Here is a 23,585-nt window from a genome sequence, read left to right as displayed (position 1 = left end):
GGTTCTTTGTCATTACAGATCCCAATGTCCCTGTACACAATTGAACCTGACAAACACCAAGGCAAATTCTCTTCATTCTACCTGAGGATGAAGGGATGCAGTTGACACAAGGATGCAGTCCTCACCCTGCTCTGAGGACTTATCCTGAGGCTACCTTTCTGTTTCCTAGAAGCTCCAGCACATCTCAGGAAGAACTTTGACAGAGAGAGGCCAGCCCTGGCCACAGGTGGAATATGCACAACCTCTTTGGTCCATCAGCACAGTGTCACCACAGGAGCACAGCTCACTGGATTGGGAAACCTGATTCAGGTTACAAATAATCTCTCCTACTTTAATCCTGATTACTTTACAGCTTGTCCCCAAGTAGTTCTACTGTACAAGGGCAGGGACAATAAGCAGAAAGAAGCATTTATCCATGCACCTTAGTGTTTTGCCCTTCAGCTTTATTACAGAGATAAACCTATCTATCAACAGGCAGCTGCTGGTGAAAACAACAAATCCTTTCCCCTTTCCTTTCCCTTACCATCCTCAGGCACTACCTGCCATTTCTTCAGCTGATTTGACCCGAACCTGAGCCAGCTTAGGCAGAAAACAACGTGCCTCCCTTTGTAGAGTCAGTTTTCTACCAATTGAGATCACTTTAGTGTGGCCTGATGCGTATCTCTGCTGACAAGGCAAGGAGCAGGAATGCACCGCTGTAAATAAGAGGAAGAAGAGCAGAAAACCCTTTCATCAGTAGCCAGTCATTAAATCAGGTACATGTATTAGCACCACACCCCAATGAGGGGCAGACAAAAGGAAACAACCCCCTGTTTTCCCTGTATCAGCCATAAACCTGAGAGAAACCAGACATTAAATATTTCCTTACCTATTCCCACAGTTATTTGACTTACTTGAAATCACTGAATAAGTTCCCAGCCCTGTGTTTCTTCTTTACTTGTGCCAGCAGAAATTTCCACGGAGCCAGGCTATTAACTACCCTCATAATTCTCCCCCAACTATTAAACCAGCCATGAGTAATGTATAAGAAACAAACCAAACAACACTCACATTTCACTTAGGTTGTGCCAGAAAATGATTGAGATCAGACAAAACTTTAAAAGAAAAGAAACACATTGAAAGGAAAATGGCTTTACATCATAAACTCTTATTCAATTCCATTTAAAACAATAAAATGAGAGTAATATTAACTAATTCATCTTAACTGGGGATAATTTCATTTAATTGGTTATGTTAATTCAATTACATAGAAAGAAAGATGCATTCTGATAGTTCTGGTATGCAGGACAGGACAAGAAATGCTCCAAGAACCCTGTCAGAAATGAAAGAATTCCTATGATGAGAAACAGGAGACAAAGGAATTACCACCACAGACTTGATCTGTGGCCCAGCCTAGTGGCTGTCTCAGATGACACAAGCACATAAAGCTTCAGAAGGTGGAAAACAAAAAAACCCAAAATAAATAAAAGCAGAAAGATATGTTGGAGGGTAAATCTACCACCACAAACTATAGTGTAACGGTTTGAAACTCCCGTAAACGAAAAGATGTCTTACAGCCTTTATAATCTTTATTAGCAATAAGTACTGGATATGGGCATTTGTAAGCCAACTAGTTGCTTGTTTTACCCTTGAATTCCTCTCTTAATCCCTCCAGTGCCTAAATTCCACTACATAATTATACATAGAAGGTTAACTGGCTTAAAGTGGATAAAGAAGCAGTAGATATGCTAGATCTTGGCTTTAATCAGACTTTTGATGCTGTTGCTAGAAAGGAATGTATCTAATACCATAAGCTGGGAGCGAAGTCAGACAAAAATTCATTCCATTGTATTATCAGTATAATATCATCAAAATAGAAATGCATTTCAAATACTCCCAAAATGATGGTAAAAGAAGCATCAGAGATGATGAAAAGTTCCCAAAAGGTATTTTTCCTTCTCCAGTCTGATGAAAGCAAAGGGAACCCTGGACCACTTCCCTTCTTGTTCCCAGAGAGCACAGCAGCCAGAACTGGTGACAGCCCATGTCTAAGAAATTCTACTGAAGAACCCACACAATGTTTGAAGAATATTTCTTACTCATTTTATTGACTGAATCACTATGGAAATCTTCCACATGCACAAATTTATTGAAGAAAATTAAATTTGAGGTAACTTCCTTGAATATTCTCTCAGGATTAACTAGGGTCAAACAGAAGATTTCTGTTTTCCTAACAAATTAAAATACTCAAGTCACTGTTGGCTTGGGGCTTATTTTGTTTTGTTTTCCCTCTACACCACCCCAGTTCCTGTGGAGCCACAAATAGCCAGGCCCATTCCCAGATTCCTGGAGCCATGCAATGTAACTCTCTAGGCTATTTTCCAGACCTTAACTTTTATCTGCCTAAACAACTTTCAATCTGCCCAAATTCACCCTGTTAGCCTGCAGTTCACAGATGTACGGAAGGGGGGGGGGGGGGGGAAGGGGATTTCTGAGGTCTACTGAGCAGCTCTGTGGCAACTTAAGCATAATACATAGCTCTGTGAAATCCATCCTTTCTGCCCTTGCCACCAGGCAGACCTTTCTAGCGAATTGTACCACTATGGCTTAGAGGCTCTGGAAATCAAAAGGGCTGTTTAATAGCTGGCAAAGGTGCAGGGCTGGGGAAGATGTCACTAGGTGTGGGGGAGAGATAGGGACAAAGCAACCGTTATTTTAGAGACACTACTCCGAGTTTGCTGGGTGAGATCCGGGCTGAGATGCACTCTGAGTTGGCAAGTGGCACACTGTACCAACAGGGCATCATTTAGAAGCAGAGAGATGCCCTGGAGTTACCACACCTTATCCGTGACTAAGCAGGCCTGACTCAGCACTTGGGTTCCACGAAGTGTTTTATACCAACGTGCACGCTTACGTACCTTCCTAAACGCTAACGTTATGCTTTGACTTCTTTAACACGGACTCTGAAACCTTCCCACGGCTGGAGTATGTGACTACCCGGTAACTCCGCGACAGGGCACCGACACGATGCAAACACAGCAGCCTGACCTTCCCACCCCCTTCGGCCCCCCCTCCCCTCCCGCGGTGGGTTTACCTGCCGCAGGCGCTGCGGCCCCTCCCAGGGCCCCCCGACCCCTCGCCCCTCCCACTCACTCGGCTCGCCCTGCTCCGCGCCTGGCTGCGGCACAGCTCCGACCGCCGGAGCTAAACCGCGCCCCGCGGGCCAATTGCAGCCCGTGTTCTTCGAAGAGATGGCCTCGTCGGCCAATCGCATGCCTCCGTGTTCTACAGAGACGCCGTGTCCTAGCGATAGCGGCAGCCGTTGCCATAAGAACGAGCTAGAGCGGCCGCCGCACTACTCGCAGAGGCCGCCTCCCGTACTGCTCCCCACAGCACCCACCTAGCATATAACCTGCCTAAACCAAAACCAGTCACAACCTTCATATAGTTCAGTAGATTTTTATTGCTTTTACCGACTTTGTGAAATATTACAAAAGATAATTTTATTCTAGCAGTAATTAAAACAACAAAGGCTGGATCTTTCACATTGAAGACAAGTCTGAGAGCTGCGTTTTTCCTGTATAAACTTTTAATGTTGATTTTGCGTTCGGAGTGATGTTTTCAGCTGCTTTGGGTTTTGTTGTGAAGTAAGAAAACATCACTGTATTTAGAAAAGCAGTCATAAAAACTTCGAACCGTACAGTATGTAATCACATTTCAAATAATCAGTATTAAAATCAAAGATGCAGTTCAGCTACAGACGCTGAACCCTGGAAGACACCTTTACTCAGGAGAATCAGCAACAGGAGAAAGAAAAACAGTATAAATGATGTGTCTTGCCAATAAAATCATTTAGAAAAGTACTGATTTTCAAACTCATTATTCCAAATAAACGTCAAGTTACTAAATTCAATATGAAAGTGTCTTTAGATTAACTTCAATGCCAAGTACAAAGTCCAATGAGTTTTCACTAAATGATACAAAATAAAATCAACTCAAAATCATTAAACGATTTGCTTTATTTATAGCACTACTTTTACGCTGACTCAAAGCCGTGTGCCTCTAGTCTTAAAATTTGCTGTACAATAAATTACTGTTGATATAAACAAAGTTATTTCACACACCGGTACTGTACTTGATGATTATTTGACCTAGATGAGTAATTAAAACATTACTAATCATATAAAGCAAAAGGAAAACTAAGGTCATGGTGGTACTCATCTAACAGACTACACTGATGAACTGTAGTCATGAACCGCTCATCTCAGGCTGCACAGAATGTATGTACAACAGAACCCTTTAGAAAAGTGCAGGCTCTGCAACAGGACACCTATGTGTTACAGACCCAATTTACAGCCTTTCAAACCTGCCTTTGCAAAGGGCACAGATTAGGAAGTGACAACGTAAAGAGGGAGAAGAAGCAACAACTTACAGGAGAACTGCCATTAAATGTAGCAAAAAGTAGCCAAGACAAAGAAAAACCCCAGTGGGGCACCAAACTCTACCCTAACAGGTTTTGTGATGACAAACTTGGCAATTTGGAACACTTCACTGAACAATCACAGAAGATATTGTGTTGTAGCTGCGAAATTAATCTAGGAGAAAGTGTAATTAATTTGGGCATATGTAAACAGAATGAAAAGTGTGTCACTGTAATACATATGAAAACACTACAAATGAGTTCTGTAGAATATAATTTAAACATGAGAATGCATTTTAAGTGAAATATTTTAGACGATAATTTAAATGGAGTGGTCAAGGTTAAGACCTACACTTTATGTAAACATTTATATTTATAAATAAATTAGAAAAAGGAAAAGAAAAAAAAACAAAGGAGAGAGAAAAAGAGGGACTTCCTGAGGAGGCTCTGCAGCCAGACACACAGTAGCACTATGCTCCATTCCGGGAAATCAAGGCATCTAAAGAAAGTGCAGGGCTGTTTATTTTCCTCTAACAGTTGGAGTGGAAATATATTGGCATAGTTTATACAGGGCTTAACCCCTATGAAAAAACAATCAGTGCACAGCAATTATCACTGCAGTTTTGCATCTATTAAGGCAAAACAAACATTACCTACTGTAAACTACATCCTTAGCTGTTTAATACTATGTGTGATTTTAAAGCAGAGAAGGTGTAAAATGAGCAGCAAGTCAATCATAAATTAATTACGCACTTCATACCAGATCTTCTCCTATTTATACAGGGGGAAAAGTGCAACTGTAACATACTACTGACCAAGAACAGCAGAACTAAAGGTCACTGTAAACTGCTTTGCAAGTCATGGTATTTCTGGCACTGATAAAATATCTATACAAAATTAAATAAATACTGTGATTAGACTTGTAGGGCTTTGGCTTGGTTTTGTTTTTTTTTTGTTGTTGTTTGTTTGTTTTGTTGTTTTTTTTTCTATTCAGAGTTCCTAGAAAAATATCTACTTCCTGTAATATTGACCAGCACTTAACCCTTCTGAAGCAGAAGCCAGATACAATGTGTGCAGCACCAGGGAACCCTGATTCCAGACATTAAAGTTAAAAATCGAAGAGGCTTACAGTCATTTTTGGGGTATTTAGAAATTGTTACAGGACTGTATACATGAAGTGTAAAACAGTACTGGAAGGACTAGAACAAAAGTAATGTGTTGTGGACAGCACTACATAAATTGCCCGAAGTATCTTCCCTCTTTGATTCAGCAAAAGCTACTCAGTAGTCAACAACTGACCTGCAGATGTGGTTTGTTTGTTTTGTAGCATTTTTGTTTCATTTGTTTTTTGGGATATTTGTTTCAAGTTGTGCTTGTTTGGGTTTGGGTTTTGGTTGGTTGGTTTTTTGTTTGGTTTTAAATAATGCAGAAAGTTTTGGGAAACCATCTGCTAGTTTCACTGAATCTCAGTTTGAATAGAGGGAAAACACGGGTGTTTTCTGAAAGCACATACTTAAGCCAAGGCACAAGCTACGCTATCATCTAAGAATGAAGGAACATCTATACAGATCCTTAAACAGGACTGGTGAAATTGGTAATGCGGACCTGACTTGCTTTGCCATTGACCTGAGCCTTTGTTGTAACAGTCTGGATACCATTATTCATATTGCTGAACACTATAATTTACTTTCTTTAAGCTGTCCTCTCAGAATTTAACCAAATAAAAAAAGGAAAAGTAAAAAAGAAAAACCTTAATTATATTACATTGAAAGGGAATGGTACCAGTCTGTGTAACTTAAATGCTATCTTTAAATGTTTCTACTTACTTTGATTGTTTTATTTTTGTAAAATCCAATTGTCTTCCACCTCAAGTGGCATTTTCAGATGAACTCTGCCCTCCTCCAGAATCAGCTCCTTTTTCAGTTGTTGAGAATTTAATCATGTGGCCCACAATAAAATTCCCAACTCTGCCAAAAGCAGAATTAAGCAAACAGTATCTTCATTTTAAATGAGCACAGATTCGAATTAAAGCCACTATGTGGCAATTCAGAATGTAAAATAAATCATTTCAAAAATTAAAGCAAAAAAAACTAAAGTGTAAGGCAAAAAACTATTAATAATGGAAACTGCACAGGTAATTGATCAAGATTTTTGTTTATACATAAAATTCTCATTATTTCAAATATAATGCTGAACACTAGAAACTGAAAATGCAAGTACAACTGCATCTTTATCAGTGAGCCCTCAATCCCATTTATTTTAATAAATGAATATTTACTTTTCCATCTTACAGGATAAAAGTTTACACTAATTAAAATAAATAAAATGTTTAAAAAATAAGTTGGTGTGCTATCATATATGCCCTTTACAATGGAGAAGATCAGAACTTTACACACAAATACCACAAGCAATTTCTAATCCATAAAATAATACTGATCATAAACTTATTACAGAATTAAACTAACGTAATTTAGTAAAATACACAATAAAATTAAAAAATAAGAAATCTATTTGATAAGCACATGAAATACTCCAAGTTTTCAGTCTCAGAGTTGAGTAAATCAACCTCTTATGGAAAAAACAAGTACCAACAGGAACAGAAGACTCTAAGAGAACTAGTGTGGTAAGCCTGTGTAACTTCCTAGAGACCAAATTGCTGTCTGTATCATGTAAACATGGAGTGTCCAGAATGATAAATACTGACTTGGGACTGTAACTACAATTACTGCACTCATTCCGCTACTGGATAATAATGAGAAACCAAGAGTGAATTTAAAAGGAAGAAAAAGTAGTGGAAGAGGGCATTTATATATATATATCTTAAGGCTTAACTAACCTGACTTAGGGCTCTAGGCCACTTCTGTAAAACAGGACAGACAGAATCCAGAAAACACTAGCATGTAGTAGAGACATAAAACACAGTAGTTCTTGTCAACAGCACATTAGTATTTGTTCTATGAAATCACAAAAAAAGTATACCCTGCAAAAAAAGCAGTAACTGCCTGCATGGAGAACAAACTTCTGTAGCACACATTATAAACAGAGGTACTGCAAAATTTTAAGCAATGTGGACCAGTAATCATCAGCAAAAGCTGATTTAACTTCTATGCACATACTGATTATTGAAAAAAATACGCATTCAATACAATCTTCCTATTTAAAAAAGAAAATAAAATTTCCAATAAAATAAATAGCTGAAGTGTGATTACCACTCATTTGTAGAAAAACCTTCTCATTATGCAAGCATATCTACAGTGCCCTAGACAATAGCAGAATTAAATATATGACGACGGTATAATATCCTACAGCTATATATATACACACACAAATACACGCAATTCCCCTTGGTTCACTTCTACAAAGATGTTTCGGCATCCACGTATTTCACAACAGGTGAATCTTCCACGTTTATTTTCACACTTTCTGTTTTTTCAGGGCTGTTTGAAAGCAAAGAGGAAAAGGTAAGGTTTGGTTCACCCGTTAACATTAACTTTCAAATATTTTATACTTCACAATGAACACTGAAAAGTATACTTTGATGACAATGCATTTCTATTGTATTCTAGTAATTGTTAAATACTATTCACAGAACAGTACAAGTTTAGAGAGAAAACACCAATATCTCATCTATATATCCATTTCCAGTCTCACTGCTTTGACCAGTTCTAGTGATTTGAAAGTGTTTTGCAAAACTTCTTAAAAATAAACCAAACAAAACCATCTAGTTAAAAATACTCAAAAATACATAACAGGCATTCTTATTAATATTGTTTAATTACTGGGCAGGGAAGCAATTCTATTCACAATACAAGACTGGGAAAACATTACAGTCTTTTCAAAATGGGAAACCACACTTGTAATAACAGTCAGAAATCTGCATGAGTGCCTGTTCAAGGGGAAGACCCTAATGACAATGGGCTGGCTGTAACCTGAACCACTGACACTCTTTAGGGGCACAGCCACTGAGCAGTGGCTTATCCAAAGATAGAAAGGAACATCCTGAGGTAGTTAGAAGACAGTAGAAGAGAAACTGGAACAGAGGAAGAGAGAGGACTCTCTAGGCATGAATTTTAGAAGAGATGCCACATGCACGCACCTCCTCTTTAAGGAAAAAGAAAATGTGTTAGAAATTAATGCAAAAAGAAAAATTCTGTGATTCCTTAAAAAATGTACCTTAATAAAATACCTAAGAAAAATTCCTTAGTAAGTGTACCTGGACACCACAGAGCCTGTAAAATATTAGAGATGGTGGAGGGAATAAGAAAAAGCAATCTGGATCATTTTAAGAAAGACCAAAAAGATCTAAAATATGTACTTTAATAAAAAAAAGGTATGATTTTTAAGAAATAACACCAACCCCCATAATGGGTTGTCTGGGATTCCAAAAGACACCACCTGCTTCAAACTGCATCTTATTTGAAACCTATATATCTGAAAACAGCAGTACCTAAAGAACCATTTTTACCACAGCACTAAGCATCTATCCTTATTATCAGATCAAGACTGTTACTCAAATTAACCTTAAAAGAACTGAGATGAAAAAATTACTGGGAATTGCTTCAGACTGAGCAGTGACAACATCCCTAAATTTCTCCAGCACCCACTATACAAGAAAGGGTTGCAAATGCCTCAAAACAGAAACCAATTGAGTTAAGGCTCAGAGAAGTCCTGGTGCCTTAACATTTTCCAGATTCATGCAGTATCAGATTGCCTCTTGAAAGAGCTGGTTTCTAGCACCAGTGGTTTTTATTCTCTATTTGTAGTTTTAGCAAGTTCCCTCCCAAGATACAATTTTTACTGTACTAATCTCAAGGTGAGCATGTTATAGAATCAAAGGGATGTGTCTTATAGCAAAATATAAAAGAATAGATGGCATACTGAGTAGAGCAAAAAATACTGCAGGCAGGTCAGAAGCCTAATTCGCTAGTGCTGCATATAATTCTGTACTTACTTAATCTACTCAGGAACAAGAGTCAAGGGTTTCTTAAAAAACAGGGGTATACTCACACACATCCTGTTATCTGTCTAATGCTTCTGCTACCTCTCTTCCTGACAGTCTATTTTCTATAGTACTCTAGTTTTAAAAATGCTTGAGGCATGTATTTAAACATTTTAAATGTTTAAACCATACAAGCTGAAGAGTCACTGAAAATGATGCCTGCACTGAGTCTCCTCAGCTTTTTCTATTACAATCTCTCCAAGTTCTCTCCTTGTTTCCTTCTTTACCTTTGGGTGACCTACTGTTGGGCAAAATGAAGTGTATTTCCATGCCTAGTTTGGAGCAATGCATGTGATGAGTAAACAGATGGTATACAAGTGGCTAAGTGACCAGTCACTACTGCTGTTTCCATGACGCAAGCTCAATGGTACCTGATATCTCAACTACGTATGAACGCTCCCTTAAAACCAACTCTCCCACTGAGATGTAATTTTCCACAAAACTTGCCAATTTCATACCTCTGAAACCTGTCTTCCTTTGACAGACTTGGCTGAAAGGGATCAAACAAGAAAAGATGCATGAAAAGACTGAATAAGCTTATTTTTCAGAGTCAAGTGGGCCCATTCTCCCCTTTTTCCTACATAAAAACTACTAAGCAATAGATGCATTGTGATGAAACAGTCCACAGACACCAGTCCCTATAAACTACAAGCCTTTGAGGAAGCTGTGGATATTCCACAAATATTCAGGATTTGCTTTGTTCCCCTTGACAGATCAGCCAGACAGGGACTGGGGAAAAAAGAACCAACCAACCAACCCACTCACAAAAACAGGTGGCATAAAGCAACATTGGAAGTTCTGGACTTACCTTTTATTCCCACTGGTATTTTTTATGTTCAGGATCAAACAATTCCCATGCTCAGGTACACTTTAGTAAAACTTTTAGAAACCCTATGCCCTTTAGAGTAGCATACAGTTGTATTAAGCACATAGAGTAACATTGGAATAATACATTTAATAAAATACTTGGAATTTGTCATAGAAATTGTTTCACTTCAGAGTAAAGAGCAAAAAATAAATTCAAGTTCCTCAAAAGTAACAAGTCAATGCAGACTTACAAACCACAAATGCTCATTTTTTTGGAAACACATTTTAAGAAATACAAGTACAGCTATTAGCTGCTAAAGAGAAGACCATAGTTAGAAAACCCGTGAGTAGTTATAGCTACCTCAGGTTAGCTCTGGTTACTTTGGCATTCTCAGTACTCATGGCAAGAGCCTTCCACTGTGCAGTTTTGGCCATTTCATCTGATATGTTTACAATTGAGGGATCAGTGCTAAAGAACAAACATACTTTCTGGTTAGTATTCCATACCTTGCAACGGCATTATACTTACTAGCACTCATCATTTACATCAGTTGTGCCTTCTTTCAATATTTACACAGCCACAAGTTGAGTTCACGTCTTACAAATGCATTTGAAGAAAAATGTGAAAAGTTAACTCACTAGCACTCCCTTAATCACAGAGTATCTTGAAACAGTTTTTCACACAGGTATCAGAATACTTGAGAGGCACAGATGATTTAGAAATGAAGTAACTTCAGAAAAAAAAAGTTAACATGCTCAGAAAAAATGAAATTAAGCATACTATTCTGCTTTTATAAATCAGAATCTTTTCAAGTTGCTCTCAGAAAATAATCAGGGGCAAAGAAGCAGATGTTAACAACATTTTGAAACTGGTGACTCAGTTGAGATTTAAAACTAGTAAAAACTAACCCCAATTATCTTGACAAATTTCAAGTTGGTTTTCTTTTTTCCCTGCACTACCTTATTATTTTTCAAGTTTTTTTGCCACTAACCCCCAAGCCCTGCAGAAGTCGACCATCACATATGGTAAGCTTTCAAAACCTATTTCTCCCTTTGCCCTCCACACATTTCTATGTACAGTGAACTTAGATGTTGTCTGTAGGTATGTTTTCTGGTTTGCTCCGTATTTAAACTTCAGAATGTATATGAGGGTACCTGTAAGAGTTCTTGAAACTGCACAGAAATGTTTCAAAGCCATTTCTTCCTAAAGGAATCCCCACAAGATGCAAGACAGTGAAATATATGGCAAATGCACGCAGAGAGAGCAATTAGCAGCTCAAATGTCTCTTGAAAAAGCTTTAGCATTTATCATTTTCATTTGAGTTGCTGAAGTCTGATTAAGCCTACTCCTAGAGTAAACAAAAGCACTTGGCAGGAATGTGTATCTAAATCAAAAAATCTGCTTGTTCCCAACTTGGATCAAGGTAGAACTGATACTACTCTAGATCTGTAGGAAAGCATATTTCAACCTAGGAACTCTTAGTATTAGAGAAGCAAAAAAAGCTGGCAAGCTATCTGTCACATCTTCTGGCTGTGTTGAACTGCTGTAGAATATGTGACGACTATGTGTTGATTCACATGAGTGGAGTGCTGCAATGGATGGCTATAGGCTCTTCAGAAGTGACAGGCAAGGAAAGAGAGGTTGTGGGGATGCACTGTATGTCAGGGAGCGCATCAACTACTTGAAACTCAGTGTTGTAAGTGAGAAGGTTGAATGCGGGTGAAGATCAGGGGGAAGGCCAACCAAGCAGATATGCTGGTAGGTGTCTGTTACAGACCACCCAGCTAGGATAAAGCAGTAAGGTAGGTATGTACATCTAAGTGCTGAAGGAATTGCAATGAAATTCCAGCACTTCTATTTCTGGAAGCAAACCAGTAACCCTGTCCTCACATTTACTTTAAGAAAATGACCTCTGTACCTAAAGACAGCTGTCTGTACAGCTGGGTTTTTTTTTTATATCACAGAAATTATGGACTTCAGCCCTCATTTAAATAAACCATCGAAGAACTGCACACTTAAGACTTTTTCTGAAAAATCCTAGTGGCTGGTAAACACATGGCTCAACTGATGCTATTAGTTGCTTAATACTCAGTATTTCATGCACAGCAACACACAAGTATTCCACAAAAACTGACCAAGGAAGCTTCTTCGACTTGAGTACAGCTGGTCGAAATTGAGTCATCTGATCTGTTCAAGATGGTCATGTAAATTTACAATTAAGATGCAGTTTGAAAGAACAATGCAACACAAAAATGCTACTACTGCACCACGAGATAAACCTTTATACTTCCTAATCATGGCTGAGTTAGAAGCTTGGGAAAAAAAAATCCAACTCATACACAAACAACTTACTATAAAGAGATTACAGCATATGATACAAAACTCTTAAAAGACCAACATTTTTATTATACCTGTATTTTAGTTTTTTTACAGGAAAATCCAAGTTTGCTTCTCCATATGCAAGGTGTACGCTTTCATTGTCCCCTGTCTGAAGCATTCTCTCTGCTTCCTGTAAATTCCAAATAAAACAATGTACAAAATTACTTAAGAAGCAGAAATCAAAGTAGTATCTCATACTGACAGTTCATTTCCATAGGGGTAAAGGCCATTTCCCCATAGGTCCTGAAGCTGAATGCAGAAGATACAGTTTAAGGCTTTTTTTCTTAGAAGTGTTTTATCCAGGTAGGGGTGATGGGAAGTGGAAAGAAGGGTGTTACAAGTTTTGTGAGAAATTCAGTTAGATGGTGTACAGTTAAGTGAGACTTCCATGGAAAAGTTATACAAGCTATATTACTATAGTATTTGTAACTAGCAGTTGATTTTAACTACAGCTCTGCAAACATACACGAGCAAGATGTCCCTAATATGATGAAGAGTTCTGTGATTAATGTAAGCAAAGATCCGTAATCCACTGCTTTTCTCTCTCTCTCCCTTTTCTCTCCTTTTAACCTGATGAAAGACAAAGTAAACAACATTTTGTGCTAAAAACCTCTTATTTTGCCATTGCCTACTAATTTAAATTGCAAATAAGAGTCATAGTTCATACTAGCATCATTGAAACTGACTGTTCGACTTAATTGCCAGTAATAATTACTCAAGCATTAAATCTCATTAGTAAAAAGTTTCAAAGTATGTATTTGGTATATGTGGTCATATGCTCAGGCCACTTAAAGTTCTTAAGTCTCACTGAGTATTTCCTAGCAACTTACACATGCTTAGTTTGATTGTTTTCATACTTACTTCTTTCTCCTTTTTCTTTTTGTCATCTTCTTTCTTCTTTTTACTTTCTGGCATAAGATCATCAAGCCAGCTAAGCTCTCTTTTGGTGAAACATAAATCCATGAGCTTGCGAACGAACACTAAAGCTAGAACCTTAAGGGAACCATAATGGAATCATTTATATTACGCTATTTAAGTGAACAAAAATGCACACACACTTTCAGTACATTCAGAATTTTTAACTGAAGCCCTTTTTCATTGGGCTACTTTTATCTCACCACAAAGTTAAATAATTTCCACCTTCAATAGCTATTCACAACTGCATTGTTTATTATGAGGAAATGAAAAGACCTTGTGTTTCAAAAGTGAACAAAACTTGTATTACAGGTTCTTTTGTTTCCTTCCCACTCCCTTCTTTCTCAAAGTAGCAAATATGTTTTGAAGAGATCCTGGATGATGCACACACTCCTGGAAAACAATTAACTTGTAAAACAGAAAACTTACCATCATAGGGAAAACAACAGCAGCTGCAGAGGCTTTAATCACCCACAACAGAACTAGACAAGTGAGCTGAACAACTGTAAAGATATGGACTTTCCAGAGTGGCACATAACGTAGATAAATCAGGTCAGGCTGATGTTTGGCAGGCATTCCAAACAGTTTTATACGGTCAAAAAACTGCATTGAAGAATAAAATCATCCTTCAGTTAATTATTTTCTTCCCCTCCAGATAGGAAATAAACATGTTTAGGGCACCCTAGAAACATAAATTAATCCCAAATAAAGTACTCATTCAAGTGGGTGAGTATTGGTGCCATTGTGTTTTATTGTGTTTCTTTCCCTGCTATTACCACTATAAAATTTCACGCTATTTCAGAAAATTTGTTGCTCAGCTACACTACTGAAAGAATAAACGCAAAAGAAGTGAGAAGTGAAGGGACAACATTGTAGGAACAAATACAAATGTTATTCAAACAATATGGGCTGACTTGATTGTTGTTCACAAAAAGCAATGTGTCATTCAGTGCTAAATAAAAGCAAACCACTCATTAAAATCAGACTTTACCTGAATGCCTTTTAATGAGGATACTCCCATGTAAAGAAAGACACCATACAAAACTGGCATTGGAATAAACTGGGAAGGAAAAAACACCCAGTTACTTGTGAAATTAACATGGCATAACACAGCAGTCCATATTAGTGAAAGACATTGACCAAGTTACTTCTGAATTTGTATTTTAAGTAAGCGAACTCTATAAAAGCTGACACTTTCTTTATAGAAAAAAACATATGCGTCATTGAGCAGCTTATAACTGCTACGCCTTATTGTTTCAGACCTTTACCTACTTTAAAACATACCAATGGTCAACTACTCAGAAATATATGTAGCTCTAATTTTTAAACTATAGCTGTGTCTCCATCTTCCCATTACCTACACTTAAACAGTCATTAGAAGCTACCTTTTTGTGAACAACTTGTGATCTGTGTTTGAACAGAGTTTTACAAAATTCTGTAAAGGTATAAGCAGTTATACAATAGCTGTTATTTTGGCAACAAAAAGGTGTGGGTTTTTTTTCATTTCTCATTATAACTACTGGCTTTGAAACAGCTAAGCAGAAGTTGAATGGATTTTACTCAAATCTGAGCAAAAAGCCAACTGAACTGACTGCTTTTGTTTCAGTGAAGTCTTTGGAAGGGCACTGTAGATATAAATTAAAAGAAAAAGTGTAAACTGAGGCCACAATACAACCTGAAAAATCTGTTACACCGTGGCAATGAATAAGATAATCTTGACACTCCAAACATCAAAGGAAGTTTAATTATCTGAAGAATGAGAAGTGAACAATGCAATTTCTGCTGATCACTTTTTAAACTAGATGGGTTTGTTTCTTCTGCTATATCGCTTCTGCTCAAGTAACTTTGTAATCTTGTCACACTCCTTCTCTCTCTCTCTCCATTTATGTACTCACATGAAAACTACAGAATAACTATTTTAAGTAAGGAACTAAAGAAACTAAAGAATAGCTGGCAAGAAAATCAGGTAATATGGAAGAAAGTAGCTTTCTTCACTACTCACTACATTCCTAACTTGCTCAACTTTCATTTTCTTACATAATTTTTATTCAATTAACATCTGTTGTTAAAAAAGCAAATTAAGAATGAGTCCAGGTATGCTTTAATTAACATAATAAAACTTTCTAACATTATGAAATGCTAAATATCAAAATGAAAAGCACAAAGAAAATATTTTGGGACAACTGTCTTTTACCTTTAACACTGAGGTCATGAACACTGACAACCCCATCAGGACAAAAATCATCAATCCTGTCACTCGCTGCTCCCGGATTCCCAAGAACTTTGGTTGCTCTCCTGGTGCTGAGCATTCAGATTCAACTTTCAGGCTGTTAACATGACTTATAGACAGGACAGTTGCAGCAACAAACCACGGTAAGCCCATGATAGAACATACCCCCAACATAACACCAACCATGAGCAGATCAAGATGATAGCCACAGCCTTTCTGTGAAATTAAGCAAACAAATAATTTTATAAACTTTCTATTTATGATACAATATTTATAACTCAGCTGGTAAACAAATTATTACTAAAAAAGTTAAATACTTTGAGAGTGTCCACAAAATAGTATTTGTTCTTTGTTAGCCTATATACCCATTTATGTAGTAGCTGTTGGCAACATTTCACAGACTTGCAGAGTGATTCTGATTTAAAATAAACTTGACTTACACAACACTCAAGCTTTGTGAAAATCACTTTTACCTTCAGCTTATGCTCTTTCCTGTTTATAATAACAGCTGTTATTTGTTGATCCATGAAAATGAGAATAGTACAGAGTAATGCAGGAACAGCAGCTATCAAAAGTGTCCACCAAGGATTGCTTCCAAGAGGATCCATAAACCATCCTCGGTTTTTTAGAGTGGGCTGAAAAAATAAAGATCCACAATGAGAAATTACTAAAATAAAATGCAGATTTTATTCTTGCAAACAGCTGCAAATCAACAAATGAACAAATCAACAGTCTTTTAAATATGAGTTTAGATTTTTTTCCAACAGCTTTGACCAAAAGACTGATTTAGCTGTTATATGTGTGACTATTAAATCTACATGGAATGGAATCCATTCCACTCCTTCATTTTTGCATGTTCGCACTAAAGAATGCTTCTGTTTTAGTGATATTATAATATAAAGCATAGTCTATACTGTCAGATGAGATATACATCCAAAACAGAAAAGAGAAGTTACTTCATCAACTAATTTGTAAGTAAAGAAGATAAATTTCTGTTCCTACACAATTCTACTGTTCTACTGTCCACAAAACTGCAAGCATTTAAAAAGTTAAGTTTTTTAAAAGGTTGTATTTCTTACTTCAAATTTCTCTGGAACGTGAAGCTTAGGAGAAGGTACTCCCACGAGATAGTCAATCAAAACCATTATTACTATGGTCAGAAATACTGCAAAGTCACTGATGGTAGAACGCACCTATAAAGAAATGACCTGTGTTAACTCTTGCTTTTTTATCATTGTAATTTGCGTGTACAGGAAGAACTTTCTCCCCTGTGAAAAGTGAAGTCTATTTATATTATATTACACCACTGAACATTCAATATACTTTCTCTTTTTATTTTTAAATTTAAGCTGCCTGCCAGAACAGCATGAAGCTGCAGAAGGCAACTATTCTGTACAACTGTTCATCCTCATTTAAAAGTGACCTACTGCAAGAAATGAATTACTTAAAATAATTCCTTCCTCATCTTCCTGTCCCCCCAACCCTACTAGGATGCTGGGCCATCACAGATAGTGTTTTGTAGCTTGATTCAGTCACAGCACTGAATTGTTCCAAATCAGTATTCATACATTTGATGACAGGAGAGGTATAATTTGCAACAGATTCAGGTTATCAGAGGTGACTTTACTAAACATTAGGAACACATTGTAGGAATGGGCTGAGGTTTACAAAGTATCTAAATACTTTATTCTGGCTAGCAGAAATAAGCTGTGTAAATCACTCCAGGGATAATCATTATATTAGCCTCTAGTAGAAATATCAATCCCCTGAGGAACTACTCAGAATCCTTCATACATCAACAGTCTGGGGAAAGCAGTAAGTTGCTCTGTACAGCTAGATGAAGAAAACCTAGCCGCAGTATTATCTCTCCGAATGGTACCTGGGCAGTACCCAACAATACAGGGAAACAGACTGCTTTAGATCTTCTAATGTTTATAACATTTAGAGAATAAGCACTAAATCTTCTGTGGCCAATTTCTTTCCTCTAATGTCTTCATTTTTGGAATAATCTGTTCATTTTCTTGCTTAAAGTTTGCATTATTTGTTTTGGGTTGGGTTTTTTTGGTCTTAAAAGAAATCTCGCAACACAAATTTCTGAAGCAAAATAGAAAATTCAACTCCTCTAAGTTATACTAATTCTTTATCACAAGAGAAAAATAGTCTAATCAGAATTACCTTCGTTGGGAAATAGCGTTTGGTCTTGAATTGCTTAAGGAAAGAGGAGAGGAAAAATGTTGTAAAGAATAATATGACAGACCAGAAGAGAACATCTGGAATATATGGTCCGTGACGCCCACAAGCTGATCCATGAAACACACCATGCAATTCTAAACATTCCTGCAAAGAGAAAAGCTTCTTAAATTCCTGTGTTTTATTCATTTAGTACGTTCAAGCTAACTTGCAGTTTTTTATATAAAACACATAAATTTCTACAATCACAAACAGGGGAGTTCTTTCCTTCATCTGCCTGAAATGCCAAAAATGCATGCTGTCTGTTGCAGAAGAGCCACACTGATTATCACTGATTATTTCAGGATGACAAAATATGCTGGAAGATACCAGAATGGAAACAGCTTCTTTACATGCACCCTCATTTCTATTTCTCAAAGCATCACATAACTGAATGTATAAATAAAGACTGAGGACTAAGCCCGAGAAAAGCGGACTATTGACATCAACTTTCAAACCAGCAAACATAAAAAAAGATCTCCTCAGTTTCTCCCATCTTTATTCTTGACTTTGTTCTGTCCCAATACAGTTAAGGAAAAAAAAAAAACAGACTCTTACAAAATGAGCTTTATCCAACTGTAAGAAGAAAAAGTAGAAAAGCATCATAAGTAATACGAATAAAAAAGAGAGCAAAGTCAGATGATTCCTATCAAAAAGGCTTACTGAAATGCAAAGTAAAGAATTAAAGTAGACACACAGACTATGAGGAAACAACAATAAATTCAGTAAGCAGCACTGCCACAACCTGGTCTATAGAACAGGTTAATTTATTGAAAATTTAACTGAAGACAAAAATTCATCCTGTTAACAATGTACTTTGATTATAAGCACCACCAAATTCTGGATCAGTTCTGCATCTCTGGGAAGACTAAAGATGTTTAAGAGAATGAAAAGGTATATAAAATGAGTAATAAATATAAGAAAAACGTAAAAACTAAGTTCAAAACTGCCATCCTATGTGATTACAGTAAAGCAGGAGCCATTGGTCGTACACAGAAAACACTGCAGTTACGCCTTCAGTAATGCCCTGAGATTTTTCACAATATTTTTGCTGTGCAAAATGCCTGCTTCCAGTGCGAATGTCTAGGCTCAGACACAAGGAGAGCACATACACGGCTATCTACTGCCATTTTAGATATCCTAAGATGGCTGAATTAGGCACACAGAGTTATGAAACACAATACAAAATGCTTTCAAGTCTATGCCTTCCAACAGTTCATCTGTTTCCTTTCAAGTTTCCAGGTAATTATTTTCTTCCAATCATTATTTAGGTAGTTTATTTGATTCTACTGTAGTTTCATACCAATGTTTAACAAATGAAAAGTGTTTGCTACCACATTTTAACTGCAGATTCCATCTTCAGTTCTTAAAAATACTTCTTCACTCTTTCCGGGAAATTGAGGGAAGCAATTTCTTATTCATTTATCTCATCGACATTCACAAAGAAGACTGCTCTGCCTCTCAGAATTCAAGTGGTTACCTCAATCAGACGTTTTATGATATTACTGTGTATCACGTTATCTAGCATTTACTGTCATGCACTCATTGATCCGAGCAACTACAATGACTGCTTAAAACATTATGGGAGGAATAAAAGATTTCAGAAACATAGGTTTAAAGACAACAGTCCAGGTTCAAATATTTCTTGATGAAAGATGAAAAAAAAAAAAAATAATCCAGAGTGGTACTGTGTATTTAGTTTTATACATACACACACACACACACACACACACACACACACACAGAGCTTTTAGATACTCACAGGAACTGTAAGATTTCTCCATGCTATACTTTCCACAGACTTATTCATATTCCTCCATACGCGCAAAGTTTCATTGCTGGGATTCTCAGGAGCAGCACACACACATCTGAAGGGAATTAAAAATTAATGTATATGCATTTAAGCTGTATGTGCCAAAGTGCAGTGATGTGCAGTAATTTCAAATATCCTGAAAAATTTAAACCACAGTTTTCCCCAAGCTTTATGAAAGCAGCAGAGTATAAGGCTCTTCCTTATGTGACATGAATTAGGATTATTGGGGGTGTGTGGGAAAAGAAGAATCAAAGAGGCAACTGCTCAGGAGGTTTAACAGATTGGACAAAAACCCCAAACTATGTATTTTAAAGATTTAGAAGCAGGCAAGACAGTGACGTAATTATTTGGCTGCTTTGCCAGTTTCCATATAGAATGACACCCGATAATAAAATGAAATAGATAATATATGCAGACTCCTACATATTGTGAATAAAGGATTAAGTTAAAAATCCATTTCATTTTAGAAACTGGTTCAGATGACTCAATTTCAGCAGCTCCTTTTCAAACCAGACATGTCATTAGGTACTAGAAGTTTGATTCTTTTCTAAAATGTTGGTAGTCAGCCGTTTATCTTGCATTTGGCATGCTTTCTGATCTACATATGACAAAACTGGTCACCATGAAGTAAGACACTCTTCTTGAGTATGTGGTGGGCTAACTGAAGATAGAAGTGCATAAACTGTTCAGATTTAAAGCAACTACATCTACGCGTTTTTCAGTCAGTTTTTGTACAACTAAAAGTGCCCCTCCTAACTGCAGTGGTTTGCGAAGTTGGACTGCAAGGTCCTTTCTATCAGACAGGCCCACAGACGTACACATCAGTTAAAAAAACCCAACCAAAACCATGTAACATACTGAAGATTATCTGAAAACATCCAATTAAATCAAAGCTAGTTAAGTACACCAAACCATAAGCTTAACACATAAACATTTATGTAGAAAAGAAACAGAGAGTAAGCAAGAAGTAAGTCTCCTCTTTCTATGAGATTTGTCAAGATACCGAAAAAACAAAGAACCATAGAAGGGCAAGCTTGCATCCTGATGGTGTGACAATAAAGAAGGAAAAAGCACTAAATGTTCATGGGGAGGTTTGAAATTAAGTTATCTTTAAGGTGCCTTCAAACCCACATTCTATGATTCTACAAATATACTTTCCTTCCTAACTGGATCCTAAAGTAACAGCAAAAAGAAACAGAAGATTGGAAAGCAGTAATTCCTATGAGGTAGTTGCAAACAGAGTAACTTATACAGCTTGTGTATAGAATGTGAAAGCTGCAGAAGCTCTCCATGCCTCAGCCACCTGGAATTAATCCTCACCCAGGTCAGGTAAACTATCATGATTTCTAGAAGTGGAAAGACAGAAAGACAGAGATCTAATCTCCAGGCTGACCTTTAATAAAGGTACAATTAAAGCAGGCAGTGTCACAGCCCCTTATCCCTTCCAACCACCCAGAGCTAACACAGAAAATTCAATCCACAGCATCCTGAATAGAATTTTTCTGAGGTTTCTCATGCCCATACCACCCCCAGCATTCCTCCTACCCTTCCTAGGAGAGGCACACATTGCAGTTTAGTAAATGGTACGTCTCTGTGCTACAAACATTTTCACTACGTATTTTACTAACGGACAGAAACTTGGTACTTACGAATATAAAGTCAGTTTACTCAAGTCATTGTGCATATTGAAGGCATACAGTTCTCCCAAATGAAAAAGCTTTTCCAATGCTTCATAAATAAATATGATGCATATAAGTGCTGCAAAAGCTTCCTCAGTAAATCGAGTGATGTAACACACAAGGCTGCTGGCATCTGTGGCTACAAGCACTATGCATAAAAATGCAGTCCACAGACCAATGCTAGTTCGCAGGGAGAGGTAGGAAAGATCATAATCCCTGTGTGAAGACAGAAACAGAAGTATTAACTGAGCCAAAAGTCACTTATATTCTATTTGAAAACAGATACTGAGGCCAAGCTCAAGAGGTAGTCACTACTTTCCTCATCCTTAACACTAGATCTGAAAGAAGCAGAAACTTTTCTGTCTCCTCTTCCACCAAATCAAAGCAACACTGCAGTGTGTTTCTAGGATTGAGGGTGCAACTACCTATCTTGGGAAGCATCATGGGAATGATCTTTCTAGAGTTACTTAGATGTTTTCTCCTAGAAGGCAGATCAACCCCTGTTTACCCCTGCAGAACCAAAGCCAGCAACTCAACTTTTATATATATAATCAATCTATATATATTCAACATATATATATATAAAATCAACATATATATATATATATAAAAATATAATCAACATAACTTTTATTGAAGTCCTAGCCACTACTTATCACTGATTTTCTCATGAAGGCTCACCAGTGCCTAACAGCTTGGCCAAACCCCATCCATCTCTTAGTCTCTTGACACTGCATTCATATCTTCATGGACATACACTTTTAGCACACATCTGTTTTCAACTAAAGCTACTGTAACAGGCTAGCAAGTTAGAAAGTACATCAAGAGAATACAAACATCACTTACCTACAAAATTTAAATAATATTTTTTCAAATACTAGAACTGGTCCGGTGCTCCCCAGAATAGTAAGAGGTTGCCCAGCAAAGAGAGAATAGGCAATCCCAGTTAATGAGGCTCCAAAGAGAGACTCTATTGCACTCTGTTTGGGGGAAAAGAAACTGTTGTAACTACGCTGCGTTTCAGGTTAGCATTTAGCATCACATCTGCACAAACACAGTTTTAAGATGCATTAACTTAGAAACAAGGTGTAAAAACATTGCAATTAATATTGATGTTTGAGACAAAAATAACAACACAGTTTTGCAGTTACAATACCATGGAAAAAAGATTTTGCAAACTTCAGTCCCTGAGAAACCTAAAGCCATCCAAAACCATGAGAACAAGTTACTAGTCCTGCCAGCTATGGAGGAAAAACATACCAACAATTACCACAAATTAAGAAAATAAAAGTTACTCAACATGTAGTTTACAGAAAGAACAATCTGTCTCTGAAAAGAAAACAGCCAAATATATTGCAACATACCTTACTAAAACCTGCATTAGTCAACCAAGCATTACAAAAGAAACTTGACAGGTGGAGGTGCAGGGGAAGCTACATAACAATACTAGTTTATGCATACATGACACCGAAAACAGATGAGCAGTAAAACAATGTCCCTCCTGGTAATGCATTTTTTTTCACTGAAGTAAGATAATACTTCAGCTCACGATTTAGGTGTTTTAACACTTTTCTGCTAAAAAGAAGTTATGCTGCACCTCAAAACAGAGGGGCAGGACTTTTTAGATGCTAAAATGATATGAAAATTACTTGAAAATAGTTGAAGACACTATTTATAACTATGAGAAGTCATGGATTACAGATTAAAGGGCTCCTGGTGGAATTGTTAAGTGTCTGCTATTTTACAATTACACAAGCCTAAGAAAACAGTATTTATGCAAAGTTAAGCTCCGAATCAGGAAAGATCTAAAACTGGGCAAAATGGTTTGCTGTACTGGGGCTATTAAAAATGAAAACATAAGTTCTTTGTTAATTACATTAGGAAAAAACATATATATAATCACAGTCTCTTGTTTTACTACCCGTGAATTAGTGCTTTTGGTCAGTCAATGCATTAACCTTGGGGTTCTCGATCAGGGTGGCAGGGACAGTACTGTGGAGGTGATGACCTCTGAGAATGCAAGGGAAGGTTTCAAAGACAAACTGTGTACCTTACAGTGTCAGCTACTGTGCTTGAACATGTGTGTGCAGTAACTAAATTTTATATTCAATGATGCACACCAAGTATCTGAAGG

The 23,585-nt window shown here is 37.1% G+C and overlaps 2 protein-coding genes across 11 annotated transcripts in view; both read right to left on the bottom strand.

Annotated features, from left to right (window-relative positions):
- LOC133217306 (peptide-N(4)-(N-acetyl-beta-glucosaminyl)asparagine amidase-like) overlaps nt 1–3,223 on the bottom strand; it is a 452,245-nt gene extending 449,022 nt beyond the window's left edge. Inside the window, exon 1 of one of the 2 annotated variants that reach the window (XM_061362664.1) lies at nt 3,133–3,223. The gene's annotated coding sequence lies outside the window, so the exon portion shown is untranslated. Of the gene's footprint in view, nt 1–1,050; nt 1,422–3,132 lie in introns of those variants that run through there. The other variant, XM_061362667.1, reaches the window with a different exon arrangement.
- Nucleotides 3,224–7,691: 4,468 nt separating this feature from the next.
- SLC4A7 (solute carrier family 4 member 7) overlaps nt 7,692–23,585 on the bottom strand; it is an 85,952-nt gene continuing 70,058 nt past the window's right edge. For 6 of the 9 annotated variants that reach the window (XM_061362654.1, XM_061362660.1, XM_061362661.1 and 3 more), the window contains 13 exons: nt 22,298–22,431; nt 21,422–21,667; nt 19,722–19,827; nt 17,906–18,067; nt 16,810–16,923; nt 16,204–16,365; nt 15,695–15,946; nt 14,492–14,560; nt 13,930–14,103; nt 13,447–13,578; nt 12,618–12,715; nt 10,567–10,674; nt 7,692–7,836 (listed from right to left, as the gene is read on the bottom strand). In XM_061362654.1, coding sequence (XP_061218638.1) covers nt 7,755–7,836; nt 10,567–10,674; nt 12,618–12,715; nt 13,447–13,578; nt 13,930–14,103; nt 14,492–14,560; nt 15,695–15,946; nt 16,204–16,365; nt 16,810–16,923; nt 17,906–18,067; nt 19,722–19,827; nt 21,422–21,667; nt 22,298–22,431 — 1,839 coding nt within the window. In that variant the 3' untranslated portion in view covers nt 7,692–7,754. Of the gene's footprint in view, nt 7,837–10,566; nt 10,675–12,341; nt 12,394–12,617; nt 12,716–13,446; nt 13,579–13,929; nt 14,104–14,491; nt 14,561–15,694; nt 15,947–16,203; nt 16,366–16,809; nt 16,924–17,905; nt 18,068–19,721; nt 19,828–21,421; nt 21,668–22,297; nt 22,432–23,585 lie in introns of all 9 variants that reach the window. The other 3 variants (XM_061362658.1, XM_061362662.1, XM_061362659.1) reach the window with 2 other exon arrangements.

Source organism: Neopsephotus bourkii, unplaced genomic scaffold (assembly GCF_033783945.1).
Source record: "Neopsephotus bourkii isolate Nb327-2 ecotype Australia unplaced genomic scaffold, CSIRO-AGI_Nbou_v1 NB_1132, whole genome shotgun sequence".
Lineage (NCBI taxonomy): Eukaryota > Metazoa > Chordata > Aves > Psittaciformes > Psittacidae > Neopsephotus > Neopsephotus bourkii.
The sequence above is the reverse complement of the archived record's forward strand: the minus strand, read 5'-3'. Positions and strand labels throughout refer to the sequence as shown.